We start from the raw sequence: 19305 nt of genomic DNA on the forward strand, positions 1-19305 counted from the left end.
CGTGTTTCTGGGGACCCCAAACATTATGCTTCCCTTCGAGTTGAGCCTGCGCAGAAATTTTGTTGGACGGTGTTATAGGAAATAGTAGTATGTATACTGTATTAGAGCGTAACACGGCCTTCGACTAACAAAAGAACGCTCCCTATTTGATGCTGATTCTCAGTGTGTTTTGCATCGACACCAGTTTACCCAAAATTGAGCTCCTCTCTGCTATAAAAAAAAATCAAACGCCCCAGCTCGCTCCTCAAACTCGATTCCCCACTGGGCAGCGAACCAGCAGGTCATCAAAGTTTGACGTTTCGTTTCACGCGTCAGAAAGTGAAACCACAAAACAGCGCTCAGTCAGTTTTCGTTCCGCAGCTTTTCGTTCGTCGTCGCGAGTTCTTTTTTTTTTGCGCTCTCTCGGAAGAATTTGCTATCTTATCAACCTTTATATTTCGTGCGCTGTGTGGCAAATTCGACCTCGGAAATGTCCGTGAGGCGTGCTTAACGCGGTGATGATAACAGGGTTGTGGAATTCACGTCAGCAGCACATCAATCGGATCGATTGTGGATAACCTTTGGAGGAGGGAGTTGCAGCTGTAGAATCATGAGCTCCGGAAGCTATGACTCGACGATCATCGCGACCGTCACGCAGAAGTTTCGCGAGGGCGAGTCCATCCTGGCGGTATCCTTTTGCCTCAAAAATGTTTTTAATTTTGGTTGTAAGGATTCAGTTGGATCTAGAAGGGCATTTCGAAGCGAATTCCGCGATAATGCAATCGATTTTTTTTTGCTCGCTGAATCTTCCTTTCTACAAGGGGTCTTGTGATGGTGTTGGTTTTCCCCTTGTGTTGTGTTGTACGTCTACAACCTTCTACCACCATTATCTCACCGTTTGTTTACATCAGCAGCGCATTGGCTTCTTCTAAGCTTCGCGGCCTTGCAACATTGCAACGACTCTGCCTTGCCTCCCCTCCCAGAAAGGCAATAACGACTTTAGCAGAGTGGTGCCTTTTGTTGTTATGCTTCGTTTTTGCTATTTCTGGGTTTCTTCGAATAGAACTCGAGCTCCATGACGTCATTGCTTGCATGATAGTCATCTTCTTGGCCGTAAAATCTCTTTCCTTAACCAAATAAACACGCGTAGATCTTTGAAGCGTACCAGATCGTGGGGGCCAAACACCAGAACCGGCTGCTGGTCGTCGTCAGCTCCAACTACACGTCGGCGCTGTTTGCCTTCTCGATCGCGCGCTACCCGCCGGAAAACATCTCCGACCTGACCGTGGTCGTCGTCTACCCCATCGATGAGTCATTCTGGCTCAATTCAGGTGAGTCTTGGGAGGAAGCCGTCGTCGTCGCGGTCAAGCGCAACAGTTTAAGGTCGAAAAATTGCTTAAGACAGCAACAGTTGGATAGTGACAAAATCTCTCGTTGAATTGAAAGATGATCTAGCGGGGGCCTTGAACCATCAAGAATGGTACTTGGTGCTATTTTAGCATGATAAATAAATATTGTGCACTGCTTCTCACGCGTTCAAGCAGCCAATGCACTATGGGGATTCAGGCGGCCATAAATCGAAAAACCGACATACTCTAATTATTTTTTTGGTTTTTTTTTTCGAAAATAAACATTCTAACTAAGAAAAATCCGGAGTTTGAAAGTTGTAGGTTCAATATTCACTGAATTGCAGACCTTCAAAGGCGAAAATGGTAAGAAAAAACATGTTTTTTTGACAAAAAAATGATTATTTTTCATAGTTGTACTGTGTAGCTGTTTATGTATTTTTTCCTGCATCATTATAAATATTCAGAAAGGTAATTGATTCAACTTTTCAATAACATTTTACAAAACACACTTTTATAGGCTAAAAAAAATAATAAAAATCAAAAAAGATGGATTTTTATTCAAAATTTAGTTTTTTTCGACTTTGTTAATGGAGTACTTTTTTGTGTGCATTTGTGCGATCTGAAAATTTTGCAGCTTAAAATTTGAACCATGTCCTAACTTGTCTCCAAATTTCAAAGTGCACTTATGTGCACTTTTTGAGTTATGCCATTTTGAACATTTTGATTCATGCAAGAAAATTAATGATTTCGCGTATACGCTTGGTTAAAATCACATTATTTACCTGCGGAGGCAGAAATGACGTACCTGCTATGTATGTTTTGAAATTGATTTGATATTCATGACTTTGTTGGTACCGTAAACTGGGGTGACTTTGATAGCCCGGGTTGACTTTGATAGGTTTTTCAAATGCCCGTCAAATTAATATTTAAACATTTTTGAGAATTTTGAGTATGTAAGCATTAAGGGAAAGCTTATTATCGAACATATATGCAAAAATGTGACTGTTACATTGAATGTATCAAAAATAGAGGCCAAATCAAATTTCTATCAATGTCACCCCGGGCTATCAAAGTCACCCCAGTTTACGGTACTTAGGTACGTTTAATAAAATTAGAAATTCCTATTCTAAGTATTTTACAGAAACGATTCGTCGAATATTCATATCAGTTCGTTGTTGTGTTCTTTTGAAAGTATGGATAATAATACCGTAGTGTCCCTGTACGATATAACGAAGCACTATTCTGAAAACGTGAGAACTGCTTTCGAGTATATTTGTAAGAATTACAACATTGCAGAACCATCACATGATCAACTCAGGAAAAACCCACAGAGGAAAAACTACGCATGCTGTTCTGTAGCTTCAAAACGAGGTATACAAAAGCCCATAGAAGAAGTTCATATTTTAAGTAATCTAAAGACAATCGGTTACATAGTGATTTTGATTTAGAAGAATTTATCGTGGAAAACGTGAATTTTGCAAGTGGATCAACCAAAAACGTGGACGAGAATCCATACAATGTTCCATAAAATAAACCGTCTAAAATTCTAAAACACCGCAAAAATCAAATTTTAATTGGAGGGGGATGAGGGGGGGGGGGGGTCTTCAAAGAGAGGTGGAGTTAAACTCAAGAAAAAGAGGAGGGAGATTGAACGTAAATCAGAAACTTTAACATAGCATAAACCGCCATTCCGTGCATCAAATAGACAGAGCAAGAATATTAAAATTCACCACTTTAATGCATGTGGCCTCAAATATATGAAAAAATCGAAAATTAAACTTTTTTTTTGGAAAAATATCAAAATTCATTTGTTTTCATTATACTAAGTACAAACAACACAAAAAAGTCACAAAAAAGCAAAAAAATATTTTTGGCCGCTCGCTTATATGGAAATACCCCATAGTGCAATGACGCAAAATGAAGTTTGAGTGCCTCTGGAAATGCGCCAGTGAGAGCGATGTAAATGTTCTGTGACGATTAGATAAATTTAGGGTTTTTTTTTTAATTTGCGGTTTTAACTTATCAGTAAAAATACTACAGAACAAAATAAAGTGGTTCAAAATTCACTTTTAGCGTTACATTACAGGCTTGAATTTAGCACCACAAGTTAGACTTTATCTGGACACTTTAGGGAAGACGACTTATTGAATCTTAGCATTAGCATTGAAACGTACTAACGTTGGTTGTCATTTAACCCGCTTTGTAAATGCTGGCCGTGATACTCATAAGAAGTGTTCCTCTCAGGGTAACCGGTAAAGAATTATTGTTTACTTTTGACCGATTCTTAGCACTTGTTTGCCAAGTGGTATTTTTTTCAAGTTGAACTTAAGCAGAAATTGTAGAATGTTTGAATGCAAATTTACTATCCAAGTTACTATACCACACTGAAAAAATATTTTGTTTTCAGTTATGAGCAATGTAATTAGCTTATATCTGTAAGCCCATACATCCAATTAAAATGTGGTCATAGACAATCTTATGAAAAAATTGACGAGATTTCCGGTAAAAATATTTTCGACAATGAAAAATCAAGTCTGTCGTATAGAAATTGCAAAAAAAACCATCAAAAAAAAACCTATTTTTTCAACATTTTTATTTTTAAAACCGTTGTAACTTCAAAAGGATTGGACTTAGGATAATGGTCAATATGGAGACTTTTATGCAAAATTGTCTGGAAAATCGACTCTCGTATTCGGTTTTTAAAAATTTTGACGTTTAGAGCACTTTTCAAAAAACAGTTTTAGTAAATGATTTTTTTTATTTTTTTAGGTCAGTTGCTCCATCCTGCATTTTTCGTGAGTCTTTTTGTTACATCTTAGGCTATTTTCACAAAAATTTTGAACGAAAAAAATCGTGGGCTCACCTTCAAATTTGACTTTTAAACTTAAATATAAAAAAATCTCATAAAACTGGAGTGTTTTTTTGTTTCAGTGTATTTTTTTCGGAAAGCCCGTCGAATTTCCTACAAGTTTGTTTTTGACCACTTTTTGATACGATGCAACGGCTTCAGCAATATTTAAATTACGAAATACAAAAATATTTAAAACACAAACGCCCTTCTCAAATGTCATTATCGAGTGTAGCTCCATATAAACAAAAATGGCTTATGTATGCCTAGGAAAACATGTCTACAAAGTTTCATTGAAATCGGAGAGTGTCGAGAAAAATTTACCTAAAAAATTCTTGTTTTGGACTAGAATTGCTCAAACATAATTTCAAACTAAAAAAAATTAAAATACATTTATCAGTTTATTTTTTTGGAAATTTTAGGGGTTTCATTTACATTTTAATCATTTAAATATTCGAGAACAAAAAATGAAAATTTTCAACAGTTTTATGTTTTTAATGAATTGAATTATTTTTTTTAAACAAAAAATAACCAAAAATAAACATAAAGATTATTCATGCCTCAACCAACTTATCAGGTTATATAATAACTTTGTAAAACAGTAGGTCTATTCCCGTACTTGCAGAATTGCAGAATTTCTGCAGCTTCTGCAGCCAGCAAAAGTCACTTTTTGCAGCACGTTCCCGTACTTTTCAGCTCGCTCTCTTCATCTCTCTCTTTTGCAGAAGTTCTGCAAGGAGAGAAACCGCAAAACTTTTGCCTGGCTAGCGCGTTCCAGCACCTTTTCTGCAATATTGTACACAGTTGAGTGGATTTACTCAATTTGAGTATTAAAGATTTTTTTAAATTATTTCAATTATTACCTCTAGAACGGGGACATTATTGTTTTATGCAGCTCAACATCTTATTTAAAAAATCAAACATGTGTCATTTATTAAACTAGAAATTAATTATGCTTAGGTAGAAATTATACATTAAAAACAACTCAAAACTTTTACATTAGGTAAACAATTTAAGAAATAAGAATGGCAGGTACGTTTAAAAAACATGACTAAAAAAACAAGCAATGGTTTAATATAGAAGGGACCATAAATACATGTTTAATAGCAAAATTCAGGAGAACATAAATAAATTATGACTGGATATCACATGGAAGAACAACGGTGACGCAGCAAAATTGACAAATTTAAAAAAATAATCACAAACTCAAAAAATTTGAAAATCATAAATTTTGAAATCTGAAAATCAAAAAATTCCTAATTGAAAATATAAAAAACTTAAATTTTCAAATTGAGGAACTTAAAAAAAATAAATCAGATATTAGAGAAATTTAAAAATGCTAATATTTATATCAGAAAAAAACAATAAATCATAAATTCAAAGCTTAAAAATACAAATAAAACTAAAACTGTAAAATTTCTAAAATTTTTAAATTCTGTAAATAACAAAATTTAAAACTCAAATATTAAAATAAATAGAAACAGTTCTTACTCTATTTTCCGAAGAACTCGTCAAAATGTTCAATCTTTAAATCCTCTAAATCTGAGTTTCTAACGATTCCAAAAAAAATACTTTTTATGATTCAAGATGGCGTCTTTAAGAAGTTCCGAATTTTAGAATTTTAAACTTCCTTAAATTTAAGAATTCGACAAAATTACATCAATTTTTTGGTTCATATAAGAATACAAATTGGTAGCACCGTTAAAGGTACAATTTATTATTTGCCAATTAAATTTACCTATTATTTAAACTCACATATTTAGTCCATTCAAAAAGTTATCAACTTTTTATCGGGTTAAAATCTTGAGCTTTTTTTTTTTTTTGAAAAGGTCTAATAAGCTTTGTCTTCCATATGTCGATAGGACCTATTAAAAAAAAACTCTAGAAATATTAACACTAAACAATCGCTATATCATTAACATTAATGAACTAAGCCTGAAATCGTTAACAAAAAAAATCGTTCTCAATAAACCAGACTTAAAAAAAAAAAAAACTACCAAAAAATCCATCAATCCAATATATACAAACGTCCCTTGAAAAGACTAATTCAATTTAGTAACAATAAAACATAAAATTTATTACAACTAATAATGAAATGCTTGATTCACCCAAATTGCAAACTTTATGTAAGCGTGTACTCAACATCCATCACACCAACTTGCAGTCACTTTTCAACAAGAAAGAGAGGAGAGAGCTTGAAGAAAAGTACGGGAACGGTTTTGCTGCAACTTCAGCCTCTCTCATTGCAGAAGTTCTGCCTGGGAGAAAAGTTACTTTTGTTGCAGAAAAGTACGGGAACGCTCTGCTGCCGATTTCGTGCAGAATTGCAGAATTCTGCAGTACGGGAATAGACCTAGTATTCCACAGTCTGGTTTGGGTTGACAGATGGTTGATACCTGGGTGCTGAAAAGACAGAATGCGTAACGTGATTTTCGAATGTTCCCTACTGCTCCTCACTACTACAACTGCACCACAGCTGTAAACATAAACAAAGTAGACGGGTATGTTCAAGCTCAAGCGTGACATATTTTTTGCTGCTGAAGTGACTTGTTTTGAAACATTTTGGGTCTGTTGAGTTTTTGCCGAAAAATTAAGTGCTTCGCGCTTTTTTTGTTCGTAGACTAAACGATGGACGGCCAAAAGCGTTCTTTTTTGTTTTACACGTGACGAAAAATTGCGTCAGAAGTGGGTGAAATTTTGTGAATCAGAAGAGGAACCGAATGAATGTTCCAAGATTATGTATCTTTGATGCGCAGTGGTAATATCGGAGTAAGATTATTCAATATTATTTGGCAGGTGCCATTAATAATTTTTGAAAATCCGTCGCTTAAATTTTAAAATAATATTGAAATGTTAGCGAAGAATTATGCCAATCTTGATTTCAACCTTCTTCTTAAGATTTGTTGAATTTGGATATCTCAAATATAAATTAATTATAAAATCAAAATAAATTATAGATCGATTACAATACTTCCCACTTCATGGTTTCTTTTTTCGATCAGTAAATTGGTTCCGCTTTGACAGTTCTAAATTGAGGCCGCTTTGCAAACCACTATCCTGCACCCAGGATGATACTATTGTGACTGAAGACATTCATTGTTGGACAAATTATTTTTTTTCTGTAAAAATATTTTCAAAGAGGTGATTCGTACTTGGAAAAATTGAGTAACTTTATTTTTGAATAAATCCGCAATTCGCAATTTTCAGTGTAAGAACGGGCCTTGACCGATCTTATGCACCAGGTTCCCGATGAACACGCACTGCCCTTACACACGGGATTGAAACTCGTCTGAAAAACCTGTATCATTTTCTCAATCAAAACGGTGGCGCCGCGTGGTGGTAGCTGCCCTGTTTATTACACTGTGAAATTATCCGTGGCTAATCCAAGGAACCAAAAGGTGACAACAGAAATGTCCGCCCAAAAGGGGTGCTGCAAAAAACTTTTTATTTTTAAAAAAATCCTAACAAATCAGCAACGCATTACAATTTTGATAGTCGAACTACACTTAAAAGTTGGTTTTGTTATTTGTTTTTGCAAAACCGCATAGTTTTTGACAAAAGTGCCAAAAATATTCGTAACTACCTTTTGCCTCTTGGTGGCACTTTGTGTTAGTATGTGTGTGGTCGATATTTGCGGACGTGCACGCAGAACACAGAACAGTGAGAACTTGCGAAAATGCCTCACTTTCTTCTGATACAAGTCGCCATATTGAAATTGCTTGAAGATTCATACCCGTGCCCAGAGCTGAAAATGTCAGGGGTCCTGACGCGAAAATCGGCGACGCATACACGATTTTTTCAGATCCATTCACTGAACCGCAAAACCGTGACATAAACAAACCCGACTCAGTCGTGAGTGCCCTAGCTCACTGAGCAGCTGCAATGTGAGGCAGTAGTCGACCAACGCTCATTCGACGTTGCACGCACACACATAAAGAAACAAGTTTTTACACAAACAGTTGGTATTTATGCGTGGAAATGTAATTTTGAATATAAGTTATGGTTGTTTTAAGTGTTTTGTACAGTTTAGAACCATTCCATTGTTTTAAAAATAGTCAAAATAGTGTTTAGAAAGGATTTTACGAGTCAGTCATACGACAGGAATTGAGTGAGTGTAGCTCATTTCTTCACGTCTCTCATTCTCCAGCAGCCAACCGGCACGAGTCAGGCGGCAGTGGTTGAACGGACACAGTAGGCTTACAGTCACATGCTAGCAATGAACTGACATTTTGGTTTGCTTCATGTGTACGCTGGGTTGGAAACATTTTGCAGGCCTGCCCGTGCCTTACACCTACATCTCACCCTTGCTCTGAGTCAGTACGAGCAACACGCTAGAACACGCTTTGAGTGTTCGTGCCAGGCATGCACACCTTCTTTTCCGGTTACGCATTTTAACTCGGCCGGGGGTGGTACATTACGTAGGGTTTGAGGTAAGTATAAGCGCCTAACCATCTATAGTGTGCCTATCAACTTTCATTAAAGCAAAAGCTGTTATAGTTTTAGTTTGAGTACAAAAACTAATCGTTATTTACTGTGTATTGTTTTCTCCTGAAATCTTCCCTATTGTTGAGTCGTGTTTATCTGTTGCTATTTCTTTTGTCGCGGTGTTTTGTTACAATATTTAGGACCATTTTAGAAAAGTTTTTCAAAAGTGCAATAGTAATATTTTTGTCATTCCATAAATTGAGTAAGTGCTCGAACCTCACTTGCTTAAGAAAAAGGTGAAATTTCAAAACAATGAACAGTGAAGGAAATATACTATGTAAAGAATCAATAGTAAAAGAAAGATATTAGAAATTATTCAAATAGATAAATAAAGAAAAGGCACATGATAAACAAAATTTACATCGCTACCAAATTAAGGGAAAGTAGAAAGTTTCCCACATTGACGCGCCCATTTTTTTTAGCCGTCTCCACTCTGACACTCGCTGGTCAAAGGTTTACGAGTCGTTTCCACAGGCCACCAGCTAAGTTACATCTTGTCATCATGATGACTAAACCTAGCCAACGTGGAGGTAAGAAAATAGGACACTTGCAAGGAACCAGAGCCATGCTGTTTTGTCCAAACAGCACTACGGATGTAGTTGGGCTTCTTCCGGGATGTTTCTCGCCTGGGTGTCAACCGACGAGTATCATCAGTATCATGCACCCTTGGCCTGCAAATACGGTGACAAATAAATAAATAAATACTCAGGGAATGCAATTCAATTTTCTAGCTTCGCCATATTGGCCGCCATCTTGGATTGCACATTCCCTGAATACTTTAGAGTATTCTAGGAGTTATATTCGAACTCAGCGACCTCAAATTAGTTAAAGTTGAGGTAGAGATTTTCACAATTGCTTCATTTCGTGACGGGACAACGCGAGCAAAACCCTCTTTTGCAAAATATCTGCGTTGTCCCGTCACGAAAAGAAGTACCTGTCAAATCAACAAAATTTGACGAAATTGGGAGATCCAGGAAGCAAAATCCTCCCGCCCGTGTGGATCAATCGGACCGCGCACTGGACTCAAAATACAGAGGTTGCTGGTTCGAACCCCGCGGCGGGCGCTCTAAAAATTCTAAGTGTAAATACGGGTATCCGGCGCCGTCGCTCCGTGCAGTACTCAAACACTTAGGAGCCCAGGGCGGCGAAGTCCGACAGGCCGACAGCTATAAAGTCAACTTCGGTTCGGAAGCAAAATCTTAGTTTTTCATTTTAGAAACAACTGTAGAAAAAGGTTTTTTTCAAAAACTTTCCAATTGTACGAGGTTGTCCCGTCACGCTACATTAGTCACTTGACTCAATTTTTAGTTTTTTTTTTATGTTTGCTAGAGTGAATCTTATTGGAAATTTACTGTACTATCCAAATTGGTATAAATATTGGTCTCTTTTCCTGAAGATTTTAAAGTTATCAGCAAAAAACTGAAAATATATGCGTACAAACGTTGTCCCGTCACGGAAGAATCGGTCCTTTATAAATTCTATAACATTTGTAATATTGGTTGTTGGCCGACAAGGTAATTTCCGTAACTTTAAGCATATAATTTTGATACATATCTCGAGAATTATTTGACTTGGCACTTTTTTGTACATACAACCCATGTACCATTCAGACAAATATACAACAATGTTATCTTTCCAGAATCCGGTGCCGCCGGTTCCATCTCGAGCCACCAGTTCACCATCTTCTCGCAGAATGAACCAACGGTGTATTACTACCAGGCGACGCCGGACACGCTCAGCTCGCGGGACAACTTTATCTCCAAGCTGAAGGAGCTGGTGTCGGCGTACAAGAGCGCTTCGTCGCAGGCTGCGGCCGCCAGCTTCCCGTTGGACTTTAAGTGGCTGGACTACTACAAACGGGCGGATCTGCAGGCGATCGATCGGAACATAGCGGACGGTAGTCAACCGCCGAAGACGCGGGACTCCAAGTTTAAGGAGGAGTTGGATCGACGAAGGCACGAGTACATTGTGTACGGGCCGTACAAGGTGTACACGGGGACGTGGAACGTGAACGGCCAGACGTCGGAGAACATCGAGCTTCCGGAGTGGCTTTCGACGACGGAGGATCCGCCGGACATTTACGCGGTGGGCTTTCAGGAGATTGAGTGGACGCCGGAGAAGATTCTGATGAACGAGACGAAGATTGACCGGACGTGGGTGAACAAGGTCATGAGTGGTTTGCATAAGGGGGCGGCTTACGAGGAGTTGGCGTCGGTGCGGTTGGTGGGGATGATGCTGACGGTGGCGGTGAAGAAGTCGTTGCGGGATCAAATCTCGGATTGCCTGACGGCGGCGGTCGGGACGGGGACATTGAAATGGGTAACTTCGTCTTGAAGAGGTTGATGAAAGACTATTTTATAAATATTCTTCTAATCTAGGGTAACAAAGGAGGAGTCGGAGTGAGCTTCCAGCTGAACGAAGCCTTGCTGTGCTTCGTCAATACGCATCTGGCTGCCCACACGCAAGAGGTGGATCGCCGTAACGACGACCACGACGAAATCATCCGGAGAATGTCGTTTGAGAAAACGTTCCGGGGTCGATCCATCGACGAGCATCAGTAAGAGTTCCAAAGCTTCTGACCAATTTAGCCACCTAAACAAGAGTTCCCTTGCAGTCACATCTTCTGGATCGGGGATCTGAACTACCGACTGAACGGCGACATAACCCAGGAGTACGTGAACGACAAGGGCCGCGACTACAACCAGCTGTACCCGTTCGATCAGCTGTACCAGGAGAAGCTGCGCAAGCGAATCTTCCGCGAGTACAAGGAGGGCAAGATTCTGTTTGGACCGACGTACAAGTACAACCCCGGGACGGACGATTGGGACAGCAGCGAGAAGAGTCGCTGTCCGGCGTGGTGCGATCGGATTCTGTGGAAGGGGCCGCGGATAGAGCTGCTCAAGTATGACAGTGTGATGCAGTTGAGGAGGAGCGATCACAAGCCGGTGTACGCCGTGTTCAATGTGGATGTAAGTGTTGAGGATCGGGGGTTTAGTGGGTTGATAAAGTCGTCGTGTTTTGTTTCCTAGATTTTTTTTCTGGTGAATGATAATTCAGTAAAAATCGTATTATTTTAAATGGAATTAATTGTCTTTTTCAAACTGATGGCAAAAATTGCAAATATGGTTTTGCGGATCGATCGATCGATCTGCATATCTCAGCAGGATATGCGTCAGGATTGCGTGACTGAATGAGAAAAGTGCGCCATTTTGGGAGTCGTGTTTGCGCGTGTAAACATAGATGGTATTGTTTTGATTTGCAAAATGTTAATTCAGTTGGAATATCGCATAAAGGTGGAGGACACGATGGCACATTCTCCTAGTCACCCTGGAATTAAAACTATAAATTTTCAACGCAACTGTTTTTTTAAACACAATTGAAATTTGACGCTGTGTGGCCTGCCCCAGTACATGTCTTTTACATGTTAAAACAATAAAGATCTTGAGACAAAACTTACCATTTCAAAATTAAATAGAAATTCTATCAGTGTCACCCCGGTTTACGGTATTACAGAATTTTAAAAATTGATAATTCGAAAAATTTAGAACTCAGATTTTTCTGAAATCAAATTTTAAACTTCCAAAACTTTGCTTCGCTAAATTCTTAAATCAAAAACTTTTAAATTCTGAAATTTTAAAATCCCTAAATTCTTAAATTATTAAATTATTAAATTCTTAAATTCCTAAATTCTTAAATCCTAAAATTCGTGAATTCTTAAATTCTTTCTTAAATTCTTAAATTCTTAAATACTTAAATTCTTAAATTCTTAAATTCTTGAATTCTTAAATTCTTAAATTCTTAAATTCTTAAATTCTTAAATTCTTAAATTCTTAAATTCTTAAATTCTTAAATTCTTTTAATTCTTGAATTCTTAAATTCTTTAATTCTTAAATTCATAAATTCTTCAATTTTTCCCTGGGCCTTGTCAAGTCAAGGGGCATGATTTGATCCTAGTGCATTAGTTAAAATTTGGGTATAAATTCTTTTTTATAAGCACTATGGACACCACTTCATGCTACGAGAACTCGCTTTGGCGCAGCCCCAGGGCTTAAGCGTTGACCGATAAGCTGTCTTCGTGAACTAGGAAGTTCTCCGATAGTGAAAATATCACAATTGCACAAGGCACCGCTGCTTCTGTGACTTTTTCACTATCACAATGTGGGATTTAGGTTGGGACTTCAGGATTGTACAATTGATTTGTTGCTTAGCATTAGCATTTCATATAAATCTGTATCCTTTCCAAATCTATTTGATGTTAAAATTAGTTGCAATTGTTAAGTAAGAGTAATGCTGTCAATCTGTTGAACTAACGGTTTTCGGATTATGGTTGTATCGACCATTGTTGCGAATCGAGGAACTACGGATCTTTTGACGTAAATGGTCATTTCTTTTTCAAATCGCGATTCTGTCCTATTTGTATATCAGTTCATAAATTTTTATTGTTTTTGATAAAAGTAGTACTGCAACAGTTAAAGGAATGTTTAGTTTTGAACATTAAGTTTCGAGGATTTTAGATTAAAGTTTAGATTTTCAATCCAAAGTAGTTAGCAAATGAATAGTTGGACTTAAATGAATAGTTGAATAAGTTGGACTTATGAATAACACACAACTGTGCATTTATTCTAGAGTCAGATCCATACAGCGTCAGTGTTTATTTGGTCGAAGTGTACTAATTCATTGGCAGATCTGATTCTAGTTGTTATGTACGACAAGACTACTGACGGACGTGACAGGACGAGGGCCCAGTTTAGAGGTTTCAACATCAACGATGTGCGGCTGGACCACCCTCCCAAAAAAAAAAAATCATAAATTCTTCAATTCTTCAATTCTTCAATTCTTAAATGCTTAAATTCTAAAATTCTAAAATTCTTAAATTCTTAAATTCTTAAATTCTTAAATTCTTAAATTCTTAAATTCTTAAATTCTTAAATTCTTAAATTCTTAAATTCTTAAATTCTTAAATTGTTAAATTGTTAAATTGTTAAATTCTTAAATTCTTAAATTCTTAAATTCTTAAATTCTTAAATTCTTAAATTCTTAAATTCTTAAATTCTTAAATTCTTAAATTCCTAAATTCTTAAATTCTTAAATTCTTAAATTCCTAAATTCTTAAATGCTTAAATTCTATAATTTTAAAATTTTGAAATTCTAAAATTCTTCAATTGGGTACTAAAGCCCTATGTAAATTTTTATGTACAACGGTAAAAAACACGATTGAAAACCATTTGTGATCACTCTTTTTCATTTTAATGCTTATTTTTTTTTTTTTTTTTTGACAAGACAACATTTTTTCGATGGATCAACTATGGTCCCCTTGGAACTAGCTGTCAATTAGGAGCTTTTCTGTCAAGAAGGACCGCGAGGTTAATTTTTCAAAATTGATTTAAAAATCCAATTTAAACTCTTTGTGGTCGTACAAAGGGTCATTGTACTCAGAAAAATAAGCTTTATCGCTGTAAACAATAATATCAACAATCTAAGCTTCATTTTAGGACCCAATTCTTAAATTCTTAAATTCTTAAATTCTTAATTTCTTAAATTCTTAAATTCTTAAATTCTAAAATTCTAAAGTTCTAAAGTTCTAAAATTCTAAAATTCTAAAATTCTAAAATTCTTAAATTCTTAAATTCTTAAATTCCTAATTTTTTAAATTTTAAATTCATAAATCATAAAAATTGCGAAATTTTAAAATTATTTAATTCCTAATTCTAAAACTCTTAAAATCAAAATCTTAAATTCTCAAAACTTTAAATTCTTGAAATTTTCAATTCTTGCGGTGTTTTCATATGTTTACAGATAATCAGACAACTTTCGAGCATTTTTGGAGTTATATTGTAGGCATTTTAAGGACATTTCTGGATTTTTTTTTTAGTTTTCATTATTTTGCGTTCTGGCCAAAGTAACATTTTTTAACCAACTAGCCATCACATAGTTTGATACAGGTTTTATGGTAGCATCTTGATTGTTTATAAGTATTATGTTGACATTCACAACAACCAATAAGCATGGGCTGATTAAAATGTTCTAAGAAGGTTTTATGTCTCGGACATATAAAAGTGCCAATAAAAGCCAAAGGGTTTTATGGAAGTTTTAAGAGAGTCTTGAAACTCCGATGGCAATGTTTTATTGCATTGCATTTTTTTTTGGTTCTATCTCCCCACCTTTATCGATAACATTTTGACCGAAGCTGAAATTAACACTGGAACGCCCAACGCATGTCCAACTTACACGGACGCCCAAGCCTCCCAAAAAAGGTGGAACGGTAACTTCAACTCGTTGGTTCTCGGGCCTAACTCAACCAATCAAGATGATTTTTCTTCCCAGTGATTTGTTAGGATGTCTAGAAGATTCTAGAACTTTGCAGAACTTAATTTGAACAAATCTGTAATTTCTGCGACCGAAAACATCGTGTCAAGGCGGTTTCAGAAACACCCAAAAAGCAAAAAAAAATGTTGTTTATTGGACCTTAAGAGTAGTTCCCACTAGTCACCAATAGATGACACTGTTTTTTTTTTTATTTCCAGGTTGAAACTAAGGACGAACACAAGTTCAAAAAAGTTCACGAAGAAGTATTGAAAACGGTGGACAAATTTGAAAATGACAACCAACCTCAGGTGAGTAACTCAAGATTGACAAATTCAACAAGAAATCTTGCTAACAATCCATCTCCTTGCAGATAACTGTCGAACAAACCGACATCGACTTTGGCCTGATTCGGTTCAACGAAAAGTTTTCGCGGGAGCTGCTGGTGGCGAACAATTGCCATCTGCCGGTGCGGTTCAAGTTTGCCGCCAAGGACGACCGCACGAGCCAGGTGTGCGAGGAGTTTATCCACATCAACCACAAGTCGGGAGATCTGTACACGGGCAACAGCTTGAGCATTCGGATCGACATTTTTGTGGACGCGAAGGCGGCGTCGCAGATGTTGCGGAAGTTGAAGGACGCCAAGGCGGGGGTGAAGATTCCGCTGGACATTCTTGTGCTGCACGTGGACAAGGGACGGGATATTTTTATTACGATTTTTGGCGAGTACAAAACGAGTTGCTTCGGGGTGACGCTGGAGACGTTGATGAAGCTGAACAAGCCGATCTTTGAGTATGACATCAACGAGATCATTGCGCTGGAGAAGGAGGAAAAGCTGTTGGATTTGACGGACGACGAGAATCTCAAGATACCGCGAGAGGTGTGGCGACTGGTGGACTATTTGTACAACAACGGGTTGGATACGGCGCAGCTGTTCACGACGAACAGGACGCACTCGCGGCATGAGAATATCTTGGAGATTCGCGACTGGCTGGACAGTTGGTCGTCGGAACCGTTTCGTAAGCGCTTGGTTTGTTTAGAGATCATTTTAAGAAGTCATAATTTGGATTGTCCATTTCAGCCGGCATTCCGAAAACGGCAGCGGAAGCATTGCTGATGCTACTCGAATCTCTACCGGAACCGGTGGTCACCATCAGCGAGCGCGAGTGCATCGTCAACGCGGACAACTACGACCGCTGCCGGGAGCTGATCCGGACCAAGCTTAAGCCAGTCAACCGGCTGGTCTTCCTGTACGTTTGCATGTTCCTGATCGAACTGCGGAGGAGAAATCCCAACATGCGACTGGAGTTGCTGGGTAAGTTGCGTGAATCAATCATTTCCAAGATAACTTCAACGATTTTTCTCGTTTCAGCCACCATCTTCGGTCGGATAATGATCCGAAGTCAACTTCCTCCGGCGCGGCCAACCCAAGCCGGTGGAGCCGGGGACGTGTACGCGTACACCGAGGGCGAACGGGACCAGCGGCGACGGTTTATGATGACGTTCCTGACCAGCAAGATTCAGGAGTTTGCGCGGGCAGAGATCGGCACCGGGAACTAGCAGGACTTTTTCAAGTACTTCCATGGAGTAGATTAGGGCGGGGGGAAATATACCTAAGTCGACCACCGAGAGAAAGAAAGAAGTTGGCACATTTCGCTTGGAAATAAAATTCCAGCATTTTTCGTTAACGACGTAGCATTGTTTCGTACACTCAAAAAAATAAGACGTCAGAATGCCGGATTTGTCCAAATCTATGGCATATTTTGTAAAAAGGAGCAACTCGTCTCTTTGTATTCACAGATGTACGATTTAGTCTTGGTTACGACTCGACTCTTCGAAGTATTGTTTATCTGAACATCCGAAAATTTGAAAGTTTCGAATTAAGCACAGACGAACGAGAACGGACTACGACTCATCGATTTCACTATCTACCGAAACATGACCATACGTAGTACCTTCTTCCAGCACAGCCTTCTCTGCTAGTACACCTGGAGATCACCAAACGACACGGAGACGCAAATCGACCGTGTTCTTATCGATGGTCGGCACTTCTCGGACTTAATCGACGTCATAACCTACCGTGGCGCGGGCATCAACTCGGACCACTACCTGGTGGTGGCAAAGCTGCGTCAACGCCTGTGCGAGGTAAACAAGATTCGGATACGTGGACCGAGTTCGACGAGGAATGTCAGGCGATTTGGCACGAGAAGACAGTGGCTGCTGCACAACACCCGTGGGAACAAGGAGTCGTACACACTGTTGCGAAGACAGCAAACCCATCTCTTTCGGGATAAGAAGCGCCGCCTGGAAGAGTTGGAGTTCCAGGACATGGAACAGCTGTATCGCTCCAACGAATCTTGACGGACGAGCGTGAGGTGATCGAAAGGTAGAAGCAGCACTTCGACGAACGGCCCAGAGGCGGAGTACCAGGGCGACGGGGGACGCGACGTCAGTGGTATGGTGGACGGCGGGGACAAGCCAGCACCCACGATGAGAGAAGTTAATGATGCCATCAAGAAACTGAAGAACAACAAAGCAGCGGGTAAGGATGGTACTGGAACTGTTCAAGAAGGGCCCGGACAAGCTGTCTACACCGGCTGATAGTCAAGCTCTGGGACTCAGAACAGCTACCGGAGGAGTGGAAAGAGGGATCTACAAGAAGGGAGGCAAATTGGAATGTGAGAACTATCGTGTCAGCACTATTCTCAACGCGGCCTACAAAGTGCTGTCTCAGATCATCTTCGATCGGACCAAATCTTTTTGCTATGCCAAATCCTCAAAAAGTGTCGCGAGTTCCAGATCCCGATGCACCATCTGTTCATCGATTTCAAAGCCGCTCAAAACGACTCGATCGAGCTATGAAAGATCACGTACGAGAACGGCTTTCCCGGGAAGCTGGTCAGACCCGATCGAGTCGCGCAAGGGACTGCGACAAGGCGACTCTGTTTCAACATTGGGCTTGAAGGTGTTATGAGGCACGATAATCGACCGATCCAGCCATTTCATCTGCTTTGCCGACGACGTGGACATTGTCGGTAGAACGTTCGAAGAGGTGGCTAGGAGGTACACCTAATTGAAGCGGGAAGCGAAGAAGGTTGGATTGAAGGTGAATGTGGTGAAGACGCAGTATCTGCTTGCAGGAGGAACCGAGTCCCTGGTCTGGTCACGTTTCCCGGCGTACAAAGTGCACCATGTACGAAACGCTAATAAGACCGGTCATTCTCTATGGGCACAAGACGTGGACGATGCTTGAGGAGGACGTGCTTTCGAACGGCGAGTGCTTAGGACGATCTTTGGCGGCGTACGTGACTACAATGCATGGACGAGAAGGATGAACCACAAGCTGGCGCAACTCTACGATAATCCAAGTTTTCGGAAGGTTGCCAAGGCTGGCCAAATCCGGTGGGCCGGACACGTCGCAAGAATGCCAGAAGTTGCACCAAGTGAGGATCTGGAAAGTTTGGGGGTTCCGAGTCGGAATTGGAGAGAAGCAGCCCAGAAACTTTTTTTTTACAGCCCAGAAACGAGTTAGATGGCACCGCATCTGGAGACAGCTTATGACCCATGCATGGACAAAGTTTTCATTTTAGATTTGCGAAATACTCTTACTCATGTTCTGAAACTCGATGTCTTGCAATGCTACGTCGTTTGTTAACATCACACCAGAAGAAATAAAAAAATCGATTTCGCATTTGTTCCCATCCATATTGAAAGCCTAAATCTGTTTGAACTATAGTTTAAAACTTGTTATAAATATTCTTAGAACATTTTCACCGACATCTTTCCATGATTTGAGTAGACGTTTAGATATTCAATAGCATACTCATACATAAATGTAGCACTATTTATGCATGAATGAATGAATCTTAAGCATGCATTTGCAACGCGGGACATAAATTACGTATAAAACAAAATTACACCATCTATAAGGATGAAACTTAACTTATGAATGCGCCATATAAAATTAAAAATGAGAAAATTAAAATCCCATCGCGCGTTTTCGAGTAAAGTCTAAGCAATAATGATTTTCAAACTGTGCGGGTGAAAAAAAAAACTTTGGTCAGAATACACTGTAAAAAACGGTTATCACAATTCATGAAAATAGTAATCGAAAAGTTAGTTTAGTAAACGTGGCGGAAAAGCAGATGTAGGTGTGTCTATTTAGCGAAGAAACCCATCACAAAACTCGGTGAATAAACGGAGGACGCACTTTCGGCGTTGTGCAACTTAAAATATTAGTTGAATTTTGTTAAGGAGCTATTACACTATGGCAAACATACACCCTTACCAAAAATCATGATTTTCTGAGTTCAATATCCCACTTTCCATACGATTTTTTGA

The 19305-nt window shown here is 38.8% G+C and overlaps 2 protein-coding genes across 2 annotated transcripts in view; both read left to right on the plus strand.

The window, feature by feature from the left end:
- LOC120428762 (Ig-like and fibronectin type-III domain-containing protein 1) overlaps positions 1-19305 on the plus strand; it is a 382047-nt gene that overhangs the window by 174090 nt on the left and 188652 nt on the right. The window lies entirely within an intron of this gene.
- LOC120428595 (inositol polyphosphate 5-phosphatase OCRL) lies at positions 312-19197 on the plus strand. Its single transcript, XM_039593618.2, has 9 exons — positions 312-667; positions 1130-1310; positions 10301-10980; positions 11040-11218; positions 11276-11630; positions 15186-15275; positions 15338-15983; positions 16046-16279; positions 16337-19197. Exons 1-9 carry the CDS (start codon positions 590-592, stop codon positions 16522-16524), a joined length of 2631 nt encoding a protein of 876 aa, XP_039449552.1. The 5' UTR covers positions 312-589; the 3' UTR covers positions 16525-19197.

This window comes from Culex pipiens, chromosome 2 (assembly GCF_016801865.2).
Source record: "Culex pipiens pallens isolate TS chromosome 2, TS_CPP_V2, whole genome shotgun sequence".
In the NCBI taxonomy this organism is placed as follows: domain Eukaryota; kingdom Metazoa; phylum Arthropoda; class Insecta; order Diptera; family Culicidae; genus Culex; species Culex pipiens.

What these genes read in the sequence shown, in the direction of transcription:
- LOC120428595 (XM_039593618.2), top strand. Translation starts at nt 590, where the DNA reads ATGAGCTCCGGAAGCTATGACTCGACGATCATCGCGACCGTCACGCAG. An exon ending in ACGCCGTGTTCAATGTGGAT is followed by an intron (nt 11,631 to 15,185) that starts GTAAGTGTTGAG and finishes TTTTATTTCCAG; the next exon opens with GTTGAAACTAAGGACGAACA. An exon ending in TTGGTCGTCGGAACCGTTTC is followed by an intron (nt 15,984 to 16,045) that starts GTAAGCGCTTGG and finishes TGTCCATTTCAG; the next exon opens with CCGGCATTCCGAAAACGGCA.